Source organism: Ceratotherium simum, chromosome 26 (assembly GCF_057802395.1).
Source record: "Ceratotherium simum simum isolate JZ-2026a chromosome 26, ASM5780239v1, whole genome shotgun sequence".
In the NCBI taxonomy this organism is placed as follows: Eukaryota; Metazoa; Chordata; class Mammalia; order Perissodactyla; family Rhinocerotidae; genus Ceratotherium; species Ceratotherium simum.
Window position 1 is genome coordinate 27595352 of NC_141925.1, and position 16786 is coordinate 27612137.

Below are 16786 nucleotides of genomic sequence, written 5' to 3' on the forward strand. Positions count from 1 at the left end.
CTCCCTTTGCTCAGTGTTAGTTAAAAAAAAAAAAAAAAAAAAAAGTGTGGGGGGAGGGGGGAATCATATTTTGACCAATAAAAAATCTGAGGTTCCAAATGTTCTCTGCTAAATAGTGGAAGCAAATCCTCCTGTGAGCCAGATAGACCTCTCCTCCAACTAGATAGACCTGGACCCCTGCACCGCAGTTGTCATTGCCCAGAGGATCCTGAGCACCCCTCCCCCAGTGCTTCCCCTCTGGCCAGGGGTTTGAGTAGTGAATGAGCTGCTCTGTGCACCGAGGCCAGGTTGGAGTTCTGAAGCATCATTTCTGCTTGTCAGTTTTGGGTTGGTGTTCTCAGCCAAGGGCACCACCTGTGAGCACTCCCTGATGACTTTGAGCAGAGTTCCATGTAGACCCTTGAAATGCACCAGTGCCACACTGCCATACTCCCATCACCCCATCATGCCCATCACCCTGGGGGGAGGTTTCGGAGAGGTGGGTGGTCTCTCTCTTACTACCTGAAAGTTGGACTGTTCAAAGACAGCCCCAGTTCTCCTGGCACCGAGAAGCGTGTGTCTTGGCACGTCCTATGAACCACCTCCCTATTAGGCTCCCAAGTGAGAGAGAGTGGTGCCCACTACACCATGGCCAGGAGCTTGAGAGACCCAGCCTAGTGGACATATTTTAGTTAAGGTCTCATGAGGTCTTCGTTAAAAGATGATCCATGCCCTTGAGCTTCTAAGCCTTTGTGAACCATTTGACTTCACCGTGGGTGACAGACAGTTGGGAAGATGCCCACTGCTAATAGACCAACATTCCAGAGGGAGGGCCTGGGGGAGACAAACCACAGTATGTGGGACATCTTATTGTCTAGTGTTTCTTAACCTTCTTCTTCGTTTTTTTTTTTTTTTTTTTTTTGGTAATAGCCATCCCCCTCCCCTAGGAGCCTTTTAAAATATTTGTTTCCCTAGTTGCCCTACCCCCATGAAATTTTAATAGCACAGATATACTGCATGTGCGTTCATGTACTGTGTCCCTAGAAGGGCCACAAACCATGGTAATCTCTAAGATTTTTTTGTCCTCTAAGAATCACTTTTCATCTCATTGGGGGTGATACTATCTCTATTGAGAATACATATTTTAGTCTGAGACTTTTTGGCCATCCAGCCCCAGCTAGGACTAGTGGGGTGATTTGGGGTGAGTAGAGGGTTACTGCATGTGTGTAATAAGCGTGCTTGTCTGAGACTTGGAGCCACATGGAGCTAGTTCAGTATGAATGCCAGGAAGATTGGGCCGGTCTCCTCTTCCTCCAGCTTCCAATTTTCCACATTTACAAATACTAGATGACTATCTTTGGGCATACAACTCGGTCTGCATTTAAGATAATTTCCTTGTTTTGTTTTTTCTTAAAAAGTGAAGCTATTAGGTCAAAAGGAACCAGCATGTTACAATATCTTAAGTACTACCAGTCAATACCCCAAATGAATATACCAGGAATGCATAAGAGAGTCTATCTCTTCCCCATATCTTTGCCAGCATTGACTAGTAGTCTTTTTAGAAGTATTTGCTAATTTGAAAAACAAGATGGTAACTCATTGTTGCTTGAATTAGCATTCTTATGATGACCAGTGAGGGTGAACTTTTAGATCCCTTTATCTTGTTGAATGATGAGAGAGAAACCATTTTCCTCTCAGTAGTTCACTGACTGCCCCACTCCATTCAGTGGCTAAATTTTCCCTTTCCCACTGACTTGCCATGTCCCCCTTATCCTCTAGGAAGTTTTGTCTACACTGTGACCTGTTCCTGGACATCTTTTCTGAATTATTGACATCTTGATGATGACATCTACTTGGCTTTTTGAAATAGGTTTTGAACAGGGGCTCTTTGAAGGCACTTGTGTCACCATACAAAGGGCACTATCTGCTCGCCGTGAGACAAAAGCCAATCATCAAGAGGCAAGATGGTGACAGAGAAAGGGCATTTTATTAAGTGATAAGCTAGCAAATTGGAAGATGGGGGGACTACTGTCCTAAAGAATCATGTTAAGGGAGGCACAGAATCTTGAAGCAGTTATATAGGCCAGTGGGTTATAGGGGCGGGTGTTAGGAATGTTGACCCTCTGGTGTTACAGACTGGGAGTGCCACACCAGATAGACTCTCTGTCCAGGAGTCATCACGTTCCTAAGGAACTCAAAAGAACAAAGTTATCATCTTATTGCAGATGGGAGGTACATGCACAAGCAGAGGTCGTAGAACTCCTGGAGGGTGCACATCCAGCTGGGTTAGTTAGTCAGAGGTCATTCAAAGTTACAATAGGGTTTCTTTTCTACAATATGGCTTCCCTTATGTCAGCCTTGTGTTGAGCCGGTATCAGTTGCACTCTTGGAGTGGATTGATGTGTCTGCACTTTGGCAAACTTGTGTGCAGACACCTGGGTGGTCTTCACTGCCTGGAGCCAAGATGTGGTGAGCTCTTGGTGGAGATGCCCTCTTGAGCAGTCCTAAGGGTGCAGAATGCCACATTGATGACTCAGTCCACATTGATGACTCAGTGAGGCTCAGGCAATGCCTCAAAGGTCTGCTTTTGTCTAAGTTGGCTCAAGTCCACCTTTTGGTCAGTGTCAGCTCTAGCATGAAAGATCCGATGGCTGCTGAACTGAGCAAAGAAAAAACAAGCAAGAGACCTGGTTATTTATTCTACGAGTACATACTGAGTGCCTACCGTGGTGTTGAATATACAAAGTAGTTTCAGACTGGGTCCCTGACCTTGCAAAGCTCACAATCCAGGTGGAAAACAGGTATGCAAAGCAGTGACTGAGATACAGGGTGCTAAGTTCTATAATAGACGCACATTAAGTTAGTAGGACAGACAGAAGAAAGTTTGGCCAACTCTGTCTAGTGAGATGAGGATGGGTCAGGAAAAAAAACAAAAAGAGAACATGATATTTAAGTTCCATTTTAGAGAACGAGATGGCATTCACCAGGTAGAAAAGTTGGGGAAGGCATTCTGGATGGAGGGAACAGTGTGTAACAGAGGCATGGAGCTCTGAAAGAGGATTGCATTTTGTGCAGAGTTGGGGGCAAAAAGGGGCAAAAGAGAGAGTGGGACTTGAATGCTATTCTGAGGTGGTTTCCCTATTTTTAGTCAAAGATGCCATTGAAGTTTATAAAGCATGATCAGATATGCTTTTGGGGAAGTAAACTCAGAACTGTATGGAAGATAGTATGGAGGTGTGAGTGTGAGGGCAGAAAGCCATTCTACTAGTAACACTATAATTATAACTAGGAATTAACTCTTGGAAGCATTTTCCTGCCACGGTCTTTGGAAAGGGGACTAGCAATGGGATTAACAAGGAAGATACAGTGGCCACAGGTATTTAAGATGTGAAATAAATAAGACTTGATAACTAAATTGATGTGTGAGTAACAAGGATGAAGGAAGAGATGGGGATGAAGCTTCAATTTTTATCATGTACAGTTGGGCAATTTGAGGAGGTGGAGCAGGTGTGAGGTGTGGCCATTTAAGTGGGAAGTGCTAGTTGGGCATTTAGATAGAAATACTGCCAAATAATTAGGAATATGTGGTATTGGATGTATTAATCATTGCCAGTTTCTTGTGGTCCTTTTGGTGTTTTAAGAGTATTGCACAATTTTCAGTAATGCTACCAGCAAGTCTTCATTGATTGAGATCATGCCAAGGACAAAAGCATGGAGAAGTTTATTTCATTGGGTACAGTAGGTCAATTTCATCTACTTTTGGATTCATATTTATATCTTCTCCTTCCAGGGGATGGCCAGGTGGATTTTGATGAATTCATGACAATTCTTGGCCCCAAATTGGTGTCTTCAGAAGGTCGTGATGGTTTTCTTGGAAACACAATAGATAGCATATTCTGGCAGGTGAGTAAGAATTTTTTTTAAGATTAAATTTGACAGTAAACATGTGTCTGGGACTAACTTTTGACTCTTAGTGATTGAGCTTCTGTTCAGCACATGAAGATCTATTTGGGGCTGGTGTGACATACATTCTTTGAATTGCTTGTCTAAGCTGAGGTCCATACTGGGTCCTCTGAACAAAAAATCAAAATTATACTCATTTAAGACTTGGAGGAGTGAAATATCTCCCTATTTTTTCCTTATATCAAAAACATTTGTACATTTTGGAGAAATGACATTCCTTCACTTCTGATTCACAAAAGTCTTTTTCCTGGGGACACTTAGAGAGGCCACATGGGTATTATCTGAGCCCAGTTCTATCCTGGTTCCAGGAGATCCTTGCTGAGAGGATGGCACAGTTGCCTTGTGTATTTCAACCCTATGAATATTCTTGCCTTTAATATGACAGAAAATAAGAATTTGTATTTGATGCTTCTCAATTTGCTCCTGCTGCTATCTTGTGAAATCTCTCAGGAAATTCCAAATATCTACATTGGAATTATTAAAATGCTAGAAATCATTTTTACATTAGTTTTTTAGTCTTAAAATGTGACTATTATTTTATGATTATGGAATTTGGGGAATGGTTATCAATTATTTTAAAAATTTGAGTCAAATAATTTGTCAAGTTAAATTTAATTATTGATTAGATATGTAAAACATCATTCAAACGCAGCATGGTTTCTTTCATTTCTTGATGTGTTTTTTCCTTAACCAAAGATATTTCTCTAACCTAGATGAGGATTGCAGTTGACATGTGTTTCTAGTCTTATTCTGCTACCCATCTTGCATTAACCAACATGTACTTAGTAAGAACATGTTATGTGCCCTGTGGTCTAATAGTCACTGTAGGTTTTACAAAAGATATTTAGAACACAGTCCTGGCTATTTAAGAATTTGGTTGAGGAAACACAATTAAGAGAGAGAAAACAAAGAAATGATTAATTGGTGTGATGGTTGCTAGACCGTACTCTCCTTGAAGCAGGGACTTTGCTGTTGAAGCACCCAGCACTTCGTACATGGTCCACAGCAGACCCTTAGTAACTATTTTTTTGAATAGAATGAATAATAGTTCAAGAAAGGATAAAAATGTGGTCTTGAGGGATCAGATAAGGCTTTAGGAAATGGGGACACTTGCTTCAAACCTTGAAAAATGGGGCATTAAGTGAGCAAAGAAAGAAAAGAGAATTCCAGGCTTGTCATGATGAGAATTTGAAAAGGGTAGAGACAATGAGCACAGGAAGTCATTGACCATAGCGAAGGTACAGTTTAAAGAGAAAGACCTCAGGACCTGCTGACAGAATGGATTTAGGGCCTGAAGAAAGAGAAGAGTTGAGATGACTCCAAGGTTCCCAACTGGCTGTTACTGACAGGAATAAGATCATGGAGAAAAGAAGTCTTTGTGGAGTTGAATTCCAAGTTGGACATGTTGAGTATAAGGTGAGGGTCAGACAACCAGAGGAGGAAAGTCTATGCACAGCTGAAATCAGAGGTGGATCAGGGTGAGAGGCCAGGGCTGGAAACCCAGATTTGGGATGCATCAGAGTGGCGGCTGAAATCATAGGCCAGAATGATCTCACCAAGGGAAGTTGCTTCAATGAAGACGAGCAGAGAAAAGACCCGGTCCTGGAGGAGATCCAGGGGCAGGAGAGAGTGAGATGGGGCTTATGACTTCCACATTGCTGATACACATTGGGAGAACACCTGCCCCACACACACCAAACCATGGTTACAATCAGCTCCAACTCTCCCTAGAGAAGGACCTCTATGACCGTACTCTCCACGTGATGAGACTATCTCACTGCTCCTGTAACTCTTTGAATATGACTTGACCCTTGGAAGGACAGACAGGTAGAGTCCTCTGGCAGAAATAAAAAACATAGTTAAGAAGATGGAGATACATTGTTTCCCACCTGGCCATCTTCCAGCCCATACAGATCCACTCTGGATGAGCATCGAGAGGTCCTTCTCTCCCTGGTTTCCCTTCTCTTCCCTCCTTTATTTCCCATTATGAATGCTTTGCCTTTGCCTCTGCGTTCAGGGCCCACTCTAGCCTAGAAGAATGCCTGGCCCCCATCCTGGAGAGGAAGGAGCTGCCGTTACTTAATCTACACCTTAAGTGGAGGCCTCACATCTTCCAGGTTCTTCATAGCAGAACCTCTACATGGCAAGGAAGTATTTCTCTCACAATATATTGACTGCCTCTACTGTAATTCGGACATGCTGTTATGCTCACAAAGTCTCATGTTTTTGTCTTAACAAAGCCCCTCCTCCTTACCCAGGGTGATAAACAGGATGGGAAAAGAGAGTAAAGGCAGAAAATTCCACTCTGAAATATTTCAACAAATGCGGGAATGCACAGACTTGTGGCCGAGGCTTTCCTCTCCTGCTGGCGTTCACCCAGCTCAGAATTTTATGACTAGCAAAGGAGAACAGACACATTATCAATTCTCAGTAGTCAGCTGTGCCCCCCACCCTGCCCCCTGCCATCTGTCCATGCAGAGACAGCATGAAAAAATGTTGCTTAAAACATCCAGAGCATCTGGTCCTTCCTGGAAAAAAGTTCGTATTCCTAGCACTTGAGTGATTTTTCAGGTTTGAAAGAAAGCTGTGTGTGTGTGCATGTGTGTATATGCATGTGTATGTGTGTGTTTACTTCACCACAGAGGGTGAAGATGCTATAGAAGAAGAGCAGCAGAAAGGCATCTTTCTGCCTCTGGATATCCAGCATGGGATATTGATATCAGGAGGTACTGATATTCTAGAGAGGAGAAGACCATCCATTTAAGACACTCTGACAAGGCTTCCTACCAGGGACAAAATCAGTTTCCTGTGGAAACAGACATGATGATACACCTGGTGGAGTGCATTCGTGATCTATTTGCTGCATAATACATTACACCCAAAGCTGGTGACATAAGACAACAATAAATATTTACTATCTCACACAGTTTCTTTGGGTCAGGAATTTGAAAGCAGCTTAGTTGGGTGGTTCTGGCTCAGGGTCCCTCATGAGGTTGCAGTCAAGATGCTGGCTGGAGCTGTGATCATCTGAAGGCTGGAGGATGTTCTTCAAGGTGGCTCACTCATGTGGCTGGCATGGTGATGCTGGCCATTGGCAGGAGGCCTCAGGTCCTTGCCACATGGACCTCTCCATAGTGCTGCTGAAGTGTCCTCATGACATGGCAGCTGGCTTCCCTCAAAGCAAATGATCCAAGAGAGTGCAAGGCAGAAGCTGTGGTGTCTTTTATGACCTAGCCTTGGAAGTCAAACTCCATCATTTCTGCAATGTCCTATTGGTTACACAGGTCATCCCTATTCAGTGTGGGGGAAAACTACCTCCTGTGAATACCAGGAAGCAGGGGTCATTGGGGGCCATCTTGGAGACTGGCTACAAGGGTAAAGATCCTGTAGTTGGGCTTCAACTTCTGATCCAACCTTGCTGCCACAGCCTTTCATTTTCCTTGGTCTTCGATTTCTTCCTACCTTAGAGGAAACCTGTGACCATGGCTGTTCTCTGTGTTCTGAGAAGTCATCCTACCAGGCACTAGGCTCATCTTGCTAATTAAATCTGTTTTCCAGTGCCCCCTCCTCACTGGCTCTAGCCCACAGTGCCAAGGGTGAAATAAAATCAAATGGGATTCTACAGAAATAGCTATTTGTCAGTTGGTGCTAGTCCCAAAAGTTATGAGCCCCTGGCTGTTTGCAGGGAATTGGTATCAGTGAAAGTGGAATGTAGTTGGCTCCTAATACAGCCTTTTTTCCAAGAGGATGGTCTGAGGGCCATGTCCTAGAGTCTCCATCCTCCCGGGGTACTCAGCCTTCTGGGTGTGAAGCTTATAGATTTCTTGGCAACCAGCTCAGAACCTCTCTCTTATGTAGCAAATAAGAATTTGTGGAATTTTCATTGTGTTCTTACTGTTCATCAAGTTTCTGTGTGTTTGCTGTTACTGCAGTGGTACATTTGGGAAGGAAATGTGAAATTGTGTTTGAAGTCAGCCTTAGGAGTCGGTGTATGTTAATGGTGGAGAAGGGGGAGGGAAAGCCTGAAAGGGGCTGGGGCTCAGAATTGGGGGGTGGCTTTCATGCTCAATGCTTCAGGTTGATTGCAACTGCAGAGAAGTGGGGTCCTGGAAGTCGCTGTTGTTCCACCATTCATTCACACCACACACCATGAGTCCACTTGTACCCAAGAATGGGAGTCTTTAATGCAGTAGATGCCCCCAAGTGGCAGAGGACAGAGCCTTGCTAATGCACCACAAGGTTTACCTGAGTCACCACAGTAGCGTTGACCTCTTCTCCTCCTTGACCTCCAGCGCTGTGCTGCACTGTGTTCTGCAGTGAGTTTGCAGATAGCACACAATGGCAAGGATAATGACAAGGATTATGGGAGATCAAACAGCTCTGCTGATCCGAGGGTCCAGCCGACACTTCTATTAAACTCTGCTCCCTCTGAAGAAAGAGAGAAATGAGTCCCACACTTAGCTAGGAGAGCCGAGCCACTTGTGTATCTTACCATGGGTACCAGCAGGTGCAGGTAAAGCACCTCGGCTCCTTCACTCACATTTTTATCTTATTCACAATCAAACCTCATTCATCAAGACTTCCCTAATTTAGAGCTTCTGTTTTAAGAAATAAAACACATTAATGTTTAAGCAAATGGATCTGTTCATTGGATGGTGCTGGGTGTGTGGGAACGTGTCTGGGGCTGGAGGTGAAGAAACAAGAAACTCATCGGGCTCCCTGGTCTTTGTATGTTCTCCAGAGCATTGCCTAAATGTCCTGAGCCTTCACTTGCCCATATGCAAGCTGGTCATTATCATAGCTAGTTTATCTCACAGCTGTGGGCTATGTGCAGGACACTGTAAGTGAGCCTAACATAAAAGTGCATGGGGCATTCATCTCCATATTTGGTCCAGATCAAGGCTCTTTGTCACACTGACTCCAACCACAGGCCTACTCTGCATCCTTTCCAGCTGTCCACTCCTCCCCATCTGGTGGGATAATACACAGCAGGTGTAGTAAAATACCTGCAGCTGCTCCCCAGGAGTCTCTCCAGGCTTGGCCTCTGTCCCTCCACCCCCAATCCTTGCTCTGGTCTCATGTCTTCCCTGGCTTCCCGTTTCTGCTCTGGTCCTGGACTTTTGATCTCTGTCCCCTGCTCTGATCCCAAGGCCAGTCCTCCCCAGCCCAGGTCCAGGCTTTTGCTTGGGACATTTGTGTACTGGCCTCAGGGCCTGGCTGAGATAGGCAGGGGGCTGCGCTTAAAATTCTTGGCTCCTGGGCAGTTGAGAGCACTTGTTGTTCCACATTCATGACACGTGGAAGAAATACTACACGAACCTACAGGTACAGTATGATCCAAATCTGTGGTGCATCAAAAGACTGGAAAGAAGTATATCAAAACATTGACAGTGATTTTTCATGTGTGGTGGGATGATGAGTGATCATATCTTTCTGTATTTTCCAAAATCTGGACAATGGGCATGCATTACTTCCATAATCAGAAAAAGGAAATTAAAGGAAAGAAAATACACTCCTCAGCTAGTCAATATCTATTAAATATCTACAATTTTTTCATCTGTAAAACCAGAGATTACCTGTCCCATGAGTTGACGGTCGATAAAACTTGCAGAGAAAGCAAATGAAACAGAGGAAGTCATATTCATTGCTGTGAGGCGTTTGTTGTATGGGGCCAAGACCTAGAAGACACTAGGACCTTCACTTTTTTTATTTTAAGGGTAACTTGCATTCCAGTAGGCAGAGTCTTCTCACGTCAAATCTGGCACCGACAGGATTGTTCTCCCCCCAATATTTTGTCAACGTGCCACTCTATCAGAGTTTTCGATCCAAAGTTGCTACTCCTCAGTTCTTAATCACCTAATGGAACCTAAATAGCTTTCAGCAGCGATGCCCATCACGAGGCCTGTTAGATTGACAGCGAGCACTTGAATCCCCAAAGCGATTTCACTGTAGTGAAAAATGGAGTCTGGAAAGCATTAGGGTCAGCGGTGGTCTCCAAGTGTGGTTCCTGAACCAGCAGCAGCAGCCACACCTGGGACTTGTTAGAAATGCAAATGCCCGGGCCCCACCCCAGGAACCCTGAATCCCAAACTCCAGGGTGGAGCCAGCAGGCTGGGTTTTAATAAGCCCTTCAGGTGACTCTGCTGCTCCATCAAGTTTGAGAGCCACTGAGCCACAGAGATTTCAGGGAGCCTGGCACGTGGAGCAGGTGTCCGGTCAGGCTTACCGGTCTGACTCAGACCTTGGTAATTTGTTTTGTTTTGTTTTGCTGGGAAAGAGTCGCCCTGAGCTAACATCTGTTGCCAATCTTCCTCTCTTTTTTTTCCCCCTCTCCAAAGCCCCAGTACACAGTTGTATATTCTAGTTGTGGGTCCTTCTAGTTCTTCTGTGTGAGCTGCTGCCACGGCATAGCTGCTGACAGACGAGTGGTGTGGTTCCACGCCCGGGAATGAAACCTGGGCCACCGAAGCGGAGCACCCCGAAATTTAACCCTAGGCCATCAAGGCTGGCTCAATGTTTTTTTTTTAATTATCCATATTTATAAGGGTAACTGATCTTTAGTCTACATAACACTTTAAGTTTTAACTCTTTTTAAATGGTGGAGAAATTACGTGTCAATATGTAACTAATTTTCTAAGTAGGAAATGCCTTTCTAAGCATTAAAGCAATGGAAGAATCATAAAAACTATTAACCTCTTAAACTGAAAGAATATTTGAAAAACTAACAAATAGGAAAAAATATGGCAATTGATAGAATAAAGCATATGTGAAGAGCTTTTCTAAAGCAGTATGAAAACCTCAACATGACAATAGAGAAATGGGATAAGGAACAACAGACAATTGATGCTTTTAATAAACATATTAAAACTGTCCAACCTCACTCGAAATCTAAGAAATGTAAATTCAAATAGTAATTGGATAAGTTTTCACCTATCAGATTGGAATAGAATAAAATGTATGATACTACTCAGTGCTGTCAAGAGCAAGATAAAAATGGTTAAACTTATACACTACTGGTAGAAATGTAAATTGTACAACTTTTCTGAACACTATTTGGTGGTACTTAGCTACAACTTTTCAAACCTTAAACCCTATAATTAAAAATAATTCTGGGGGCCGGGCCCGGTGGTGCAAGTGGTTAAGTGTGCGCGCTCCGCTGCAGTGGGCCGGGGTTCGCGTGTTCGGATCCCGGGCGCGCACCGACGCACTGCTTGTTAAGCCATGCTGTGGTGGCGTCCCATATAAAGTAGAGGAAGATGGGCACGGATGTTAGCCCAGGGCCAGTCTTCCTCAGCAGAAAAAGAGGAGGATTGGCATTGGATGTTAGCTCAGGGCTGGTCTTCCTCACCAAAAAAAAAATAAAAATCTGTCTAAGATTCTGTCATATGAAATTAGTCAGAGATGTAGAAAAATACACTTATAAAGATGGAATATTGTACAATTATTTAAGATAATACTTTCACTTTACAGTCTGTAGAGATTTAATTTACAGTATAATTACATTGCTGTTCTACATCTATTATATCTTCATTTATATTCATAGACAGACAAAAACTGGAGAAAATGTAATAAATTCTGACGAAGTTAATTATTATGGATTGGAATAAAGGTGAATGTAATTTTTTCTTTAGCCTTGTTTGTGTTTTCTGAAATTTCTGCAGATAGGCTGTACGATCTGTTATTCAATCAAGTTAACAAAATCTCAAACTCACATTATAAAACAACTGTTTTCAACGGCGAAAAAGGTGATCAGAGTTTCTAATACACGTGTCCATTGTTATTGTAAACAAAGCACAAAGTTGATATGAGAGCATAAAAGCATATAATCAAAATTGCAGCCACCAGCTGCCAGGAGGAAGTGAACACATGCCAGGCCCCTGAGTTGCAGCCGCCCACCGAAAGATGTTGCATGGCCCTCTGCTGTGGAAGCCACAGGAGGCCCAAGGCTGGCTGCAGCCCCCAAACATATCAGTCATCCTATATCCAATTAGTGTGCTGAAAACTCACACTGTAGGAGAATGTCTGAATTGATTTCATAATCAGAAAAAAAAAATAAATTGAAAGTAATTTTAAAAATCTCTTCTAAATAAATTCATGACTGGTTTTTGAAGTCTGTGCCTGGGATGGGCTGACAGGTGACCTCAGCTGGGAAGAAGAGAGAGTCACTGGTCCCATATCAGCAAAGTCCTGGTACCAGTGGCTTAATTCTTATATCCAATAGAATCTTCCCGAGTTTTATGTAAAGTTGTTTTCTTTTATTAAATCTACTTACCTTCAAGGGTCTAACACAGGGTCTGTGTGTAATATGTACATCGTAGACTCTCAGGAAAGCATAGAATTTTCATTCCAAGTTATCTAAATAAAGAGAACAGGAGAAAAAGGAAAGATGCTTAGGACTGATTCGGTCAAGGGTAGAATCTTGCATTAAAGTTCAGAGGAAGCAAAGAAAAGAGCAAGACAGGCGTGAAAGCTGACAAGGACCTCTTGGGGCCAAGCAGACAAATCCATTAAAACCCACAACAAGCAGGACCCAAAAGGCAGACTTCTGAAGGGGACAGGGGTCCCCTGTGCTTCAGGGACAGTGTCCTAGAGACATTTTCTTTTCTTTTTTTTTTTAAACCGTTTTATTGAGTTACGATTGACACGTAAAAAGGTATACATATTTCATGCATACGATGAGTTTACACGAGGATAAGTATACACCTATGAAACCATCACCACCATCAAGGCCATAAACATATCCATCTCCTCCTAAAGTTTCCTCCTGCCCCCCATTATCATTATTATTATTATTATTATTATTACTGTTGTTATGATTTTTTTGTGTCTGGTAAGAACACTTAACATAAGAACTACCCTCATGGCAAATTTTAAGTTTACCATGTTTTTAGCTATAGGCATTATGCTGTGGAGTAGATCTCCAGAACTTATTGATCTTGTGTAACTGAAACTTTGTACCCTTTGACCATCACCTAGCCACTTCTCTCTACTCCCAGCCCCTGGCAGCCACCATTCTACTCTCTGCTTCTATGAGTTTGACTATTTTAGATTCCACATGTGAGTGAGATCATACGTATTTGCTAGAGACACCTCTGACCACGGATCCAATGATCTCGATGCCACAAGACAGTTTCTGAGGTTCACAGGCCCAGCTAGGGTGGCAGAGGGAAGTGACCTTATCAACCCTCCCATCTGGTACACAGCCCTTCTCACCTAGCTCCTGGCCCTCTCTCAGCCAGGCCACTGGGCTATAGGCCCCATGCTTGCTTCTTGAGGTACCACTGTGTATTTTTTTCTGTTTCTACCATTATGAATAGAATTTTAATTTTTCATTGCATGTTTCTAACCACTTTCTGACAGTACAGTGGAAAGCGGTTTTGGAATTGTGGCTTTTACCTGGCTTCCTTGCTGAATTCTCTCATTAGTGGTCATGGGTTTTTCAGCTGATTTTCTTAGGTTCTGTATGTGACTTTGTCTACAAATTGCAGCAATTTCGTTTCCTCCTATCTGGCAGTATCTGTCTTAGTTCCATGTGCGTTGACTGAAACCTGCTTATTAGTAATAAATGAGAAAGATGAGATTTGATATTGCTATTAGGAAATTGACATCTTACTTACCAATAGTTTTTTAAATCATGAATATACAATAGTTTTTATCAAATGACCTTTGAATCTCTACGAATAGGATCACATGATTATTCTTGTTTTGGCCTGTTGACATGATGTATTGATTAATAAATTTCCTAATATTAAACAATTTACACTCCTAGGATTAACATTAGTGGTCATGATAGGTCATTTTCTTAATGTAATTTGAATTTATAATGTAATTTATGTTTGATTTGCCGATTTTGATTTTTTCATTCATAAATAAAAGCAGCCTGTAGTTTATATAAAACTCTAAGTATCATTGTTAGGTTTTGAAACATAGTTATTCTAGCATGATAAAATTAATTTGTCAACTTCCTTTCATTTTTTTGTGATCTACAATAAATTCTATACAGAATGGAGTTTATTTATGACCTTAAATTTTAGCAAGCTAGTTCATAAAACTGCCTTGATCTAGTGGCAAGGTGTTCTTGTTTTTGTTTTTTTGAGGTATTTCTTTGATAATAACTTTTAATTGTTCTTTAGTCTCTTTTGAAAAGTTATATTATCCTCAGGAAGTTTCCAAGTCCTCAAAATTACTTAATTTATTAGCATTTACTTGTACATAGTATTGTTTAAAACTTTCTTTGTAAGCACTCTTTTACCATTGTTATAGCTTCTCTTAATTGTAATTTTTGATTTCTCATTTTTAATTAATCTGTGACAGAAAGTTGTCTATTTTATTGATTTTTTTGGAGAAAAATCTACTCTTCTATTTAATTAACAATTCTTTATTTTTTTTTCTGTTTCCTATACTGGTATTTTCATCTTTTTTCTTTACTTTCTTTCTCCTGCTTTCTCTTCTTATTGTTATTATTTATAAACTTCTGTGTTAAATGATTATTTCATTTATGTTTCTTTCTTTTTTATTAATGAAAAAATTTAGATATGAATTTTCCTCTTAGTATAGCTTTATCACCATCCTGAGATTTTGATATGTAGTGTTGTCATTAACTCTGGTCTATAATTGTAGTTACTTACTATCATAGTCACTCAATAGTTATTTGGGAAAATCTTACTGAATACTTTAATTATTTTTTATTCATTTCTCATGTTATTATTACATTGTAGTCATAGAATATCACTTATGTAATCTCTTCATACTATTTGTGTGTCCATTTAATGTGTCTCAGGGTGTGTTCAATTTTTGCAAATGTAATATGGTTATTGAATACACTACTTTAAGTTTATAGGAAATAAAACTATTGATATATGCCCCTTTTCCATTAATAATTACTTTAAAATCTTGAATGTCCTCATTTATTTTGTATCTACTCCGTCTCTCTTAGATTGATAGTGTTAAGTCTATCTCAATTCTGTTTCTATCATTTTGTCTCTGTGTGTATGCATATATATGTGTGTGTGTGTGTGTATTTATATTGTCATTCATTCTTTGATTGATTAACCCATTCAACAAATGTTTATTAAAAGCCTCTTGTTGGGCCAGCGTGGATAAAGTGGTGAACAGTAGACAAGTATCTTGCTCTTATGGAATTTATATTCTAGTATAGAGGAAGGGGAGAGATAGACATTAAATAAATGGATAATAAATAAGATAATCTCAGATAATATTTAGTTCTATGAAGTACATAGAACAGCATAATACAATAGAGGGCAGTCAGGGTGGGTACTATACAACTTTAAACAGACTGTGAAAAGAAGGCTTCTCTGAGGAGGTAACATTTGAACTTACCCCTAAGTCATGAGAAAACTCTAGCTGTGCAAGTTCTAGGGGATGTGCTTACCAGGGGGAGGCAACAGCAAGTTCTAGGGTACTGAAGTGGGACGAGCTTGACTAGAACTTGGTGAGCAAGGGAAGGGTGGTAGGGGATGAGGTTGAAAATGGTGGTAGAGACCATGCATCTTGTGGGATTCGTAGGCCCTGTGTTGGGATATAGGTTCAGCAAAATGTGATTGAGACCAATATAACAGTGGTGCAAACAGAATAGAATCTTATTTCACTCCCACCCAGGTCTCTGCTGCCATTCAGCTTTGTTCTGCAAAGCCCTCAGGTCTAGTGTGGTGCTCCTTGGGCTCCATCTGGTTTGTTGCTCTGAAATCCTAGGGTGTTTCTCTATCCACACGGCTTACGTCTACATCTGCATTCCATCCATCAGAAAGAGAGGGAAAGAAAAGGGGAGATAAATCTTTGAAGAAGTTGTGCACATCACTCCTACTTATGTCCCATTGGCCAGAAGTTAGTCACATGGTTGGCCAGAAGTTGGTCACGTTGCCACATCCAGCAGCAAGGGATGTTGGGAAATGTAATCTTTACTCTGGACAGCTATGTTCCCAGATTTTAAAACTGAGGATTTTGTTGCTATTAAGAAAGAGTGAATTGAGAACAACATCACTGTTGCTGTGTAGGGGGCAAGAATGGAAATGGAGACTCAGTTAGGAAATTATTTCAGGCGTCAGAGAGACATGCTGATGCCTTGCTCTAGAGTGGGAGCAGCCAAAGTAGTGAGAAGGAGACAGATTTTATTTTGGAGGTAGAGCTATTCACTAAATGAAATTGTGACATTTTCATTACATATCCATTATTACTATTTATACCTACAAATAGCCTTCTTGGCTCATGCAGTATTTTTGTCTTGGAGCTCCTTTTCTGATATTAATACTAACCTCATCTCATTTTTTGTTGTTTTTACTGGCTGTAGCCTTATCCATCCTTTTCCTTTAAAAAATTCTACTTTTTTACTTGTCCCTCTCTTTATAAGAATTATGGTGTCAGATTTGTTTTTATAAGCCAGTCTGAGAGAACTTTTCTTTTAATAGAGTGGATTAATCCATTGGCAATCCTTTTATAATGTGTGTTTGCTCACAGTTCAGTTGTCTTATATTATTCATTTTGGTTTTAAGCTATGTCCTTTGTTTTCTGTCTTTTGCTATATTGATTGTTTTGTATGCTTTATCTTCTAAATTAACTATAAAGCTAGCTCTTCTTCTTATAATCCTTTTACTGATTTTTTCCTTTATGAAATACATATTAAAATGATATTTGTCTGAATATTAAAGTCAAAGGAATAAATAACTTCTGGCTTTTCTTAAAAGAAAATTTGGCATATATTTGTTTTCTTCTCTCACTTCCAAATTTCGGTTAATTTAACCTGGCATTATATATTCTGGTTTTTAAAATTTTTATTGAAATGGTTATAGAGTCACAGGCAGTTTTAGGAAACAATTCAGAAATATCC

At 41.0% G+C, this 16786-nt stretch overlaps 1 protein-coding gene across 4 annotated transcripts in view; it reads left to right on the forward strand.

The window, feature by feature from the left end:
- Positions 1-16786, forward strand: part of CALN1 (calneuron 1) — a 399176-nt gene that overhangs the window by 210532 nt on the left and 171858 nt on the right. For all 4 annotated transcript variants that reach the window (XM_087417410.1, XM_087417409.1, XM_087417411.1 and 1 more), the window contains exon 4: positions 3770-3882. In XM_087417410.1, the coding sequence (XP_087273536.1) occupies positions 3770-3882 (113 nt within the window). The remainder of the gene's footprint in view (positions 1-3769; positions 3883-16786) is intronic.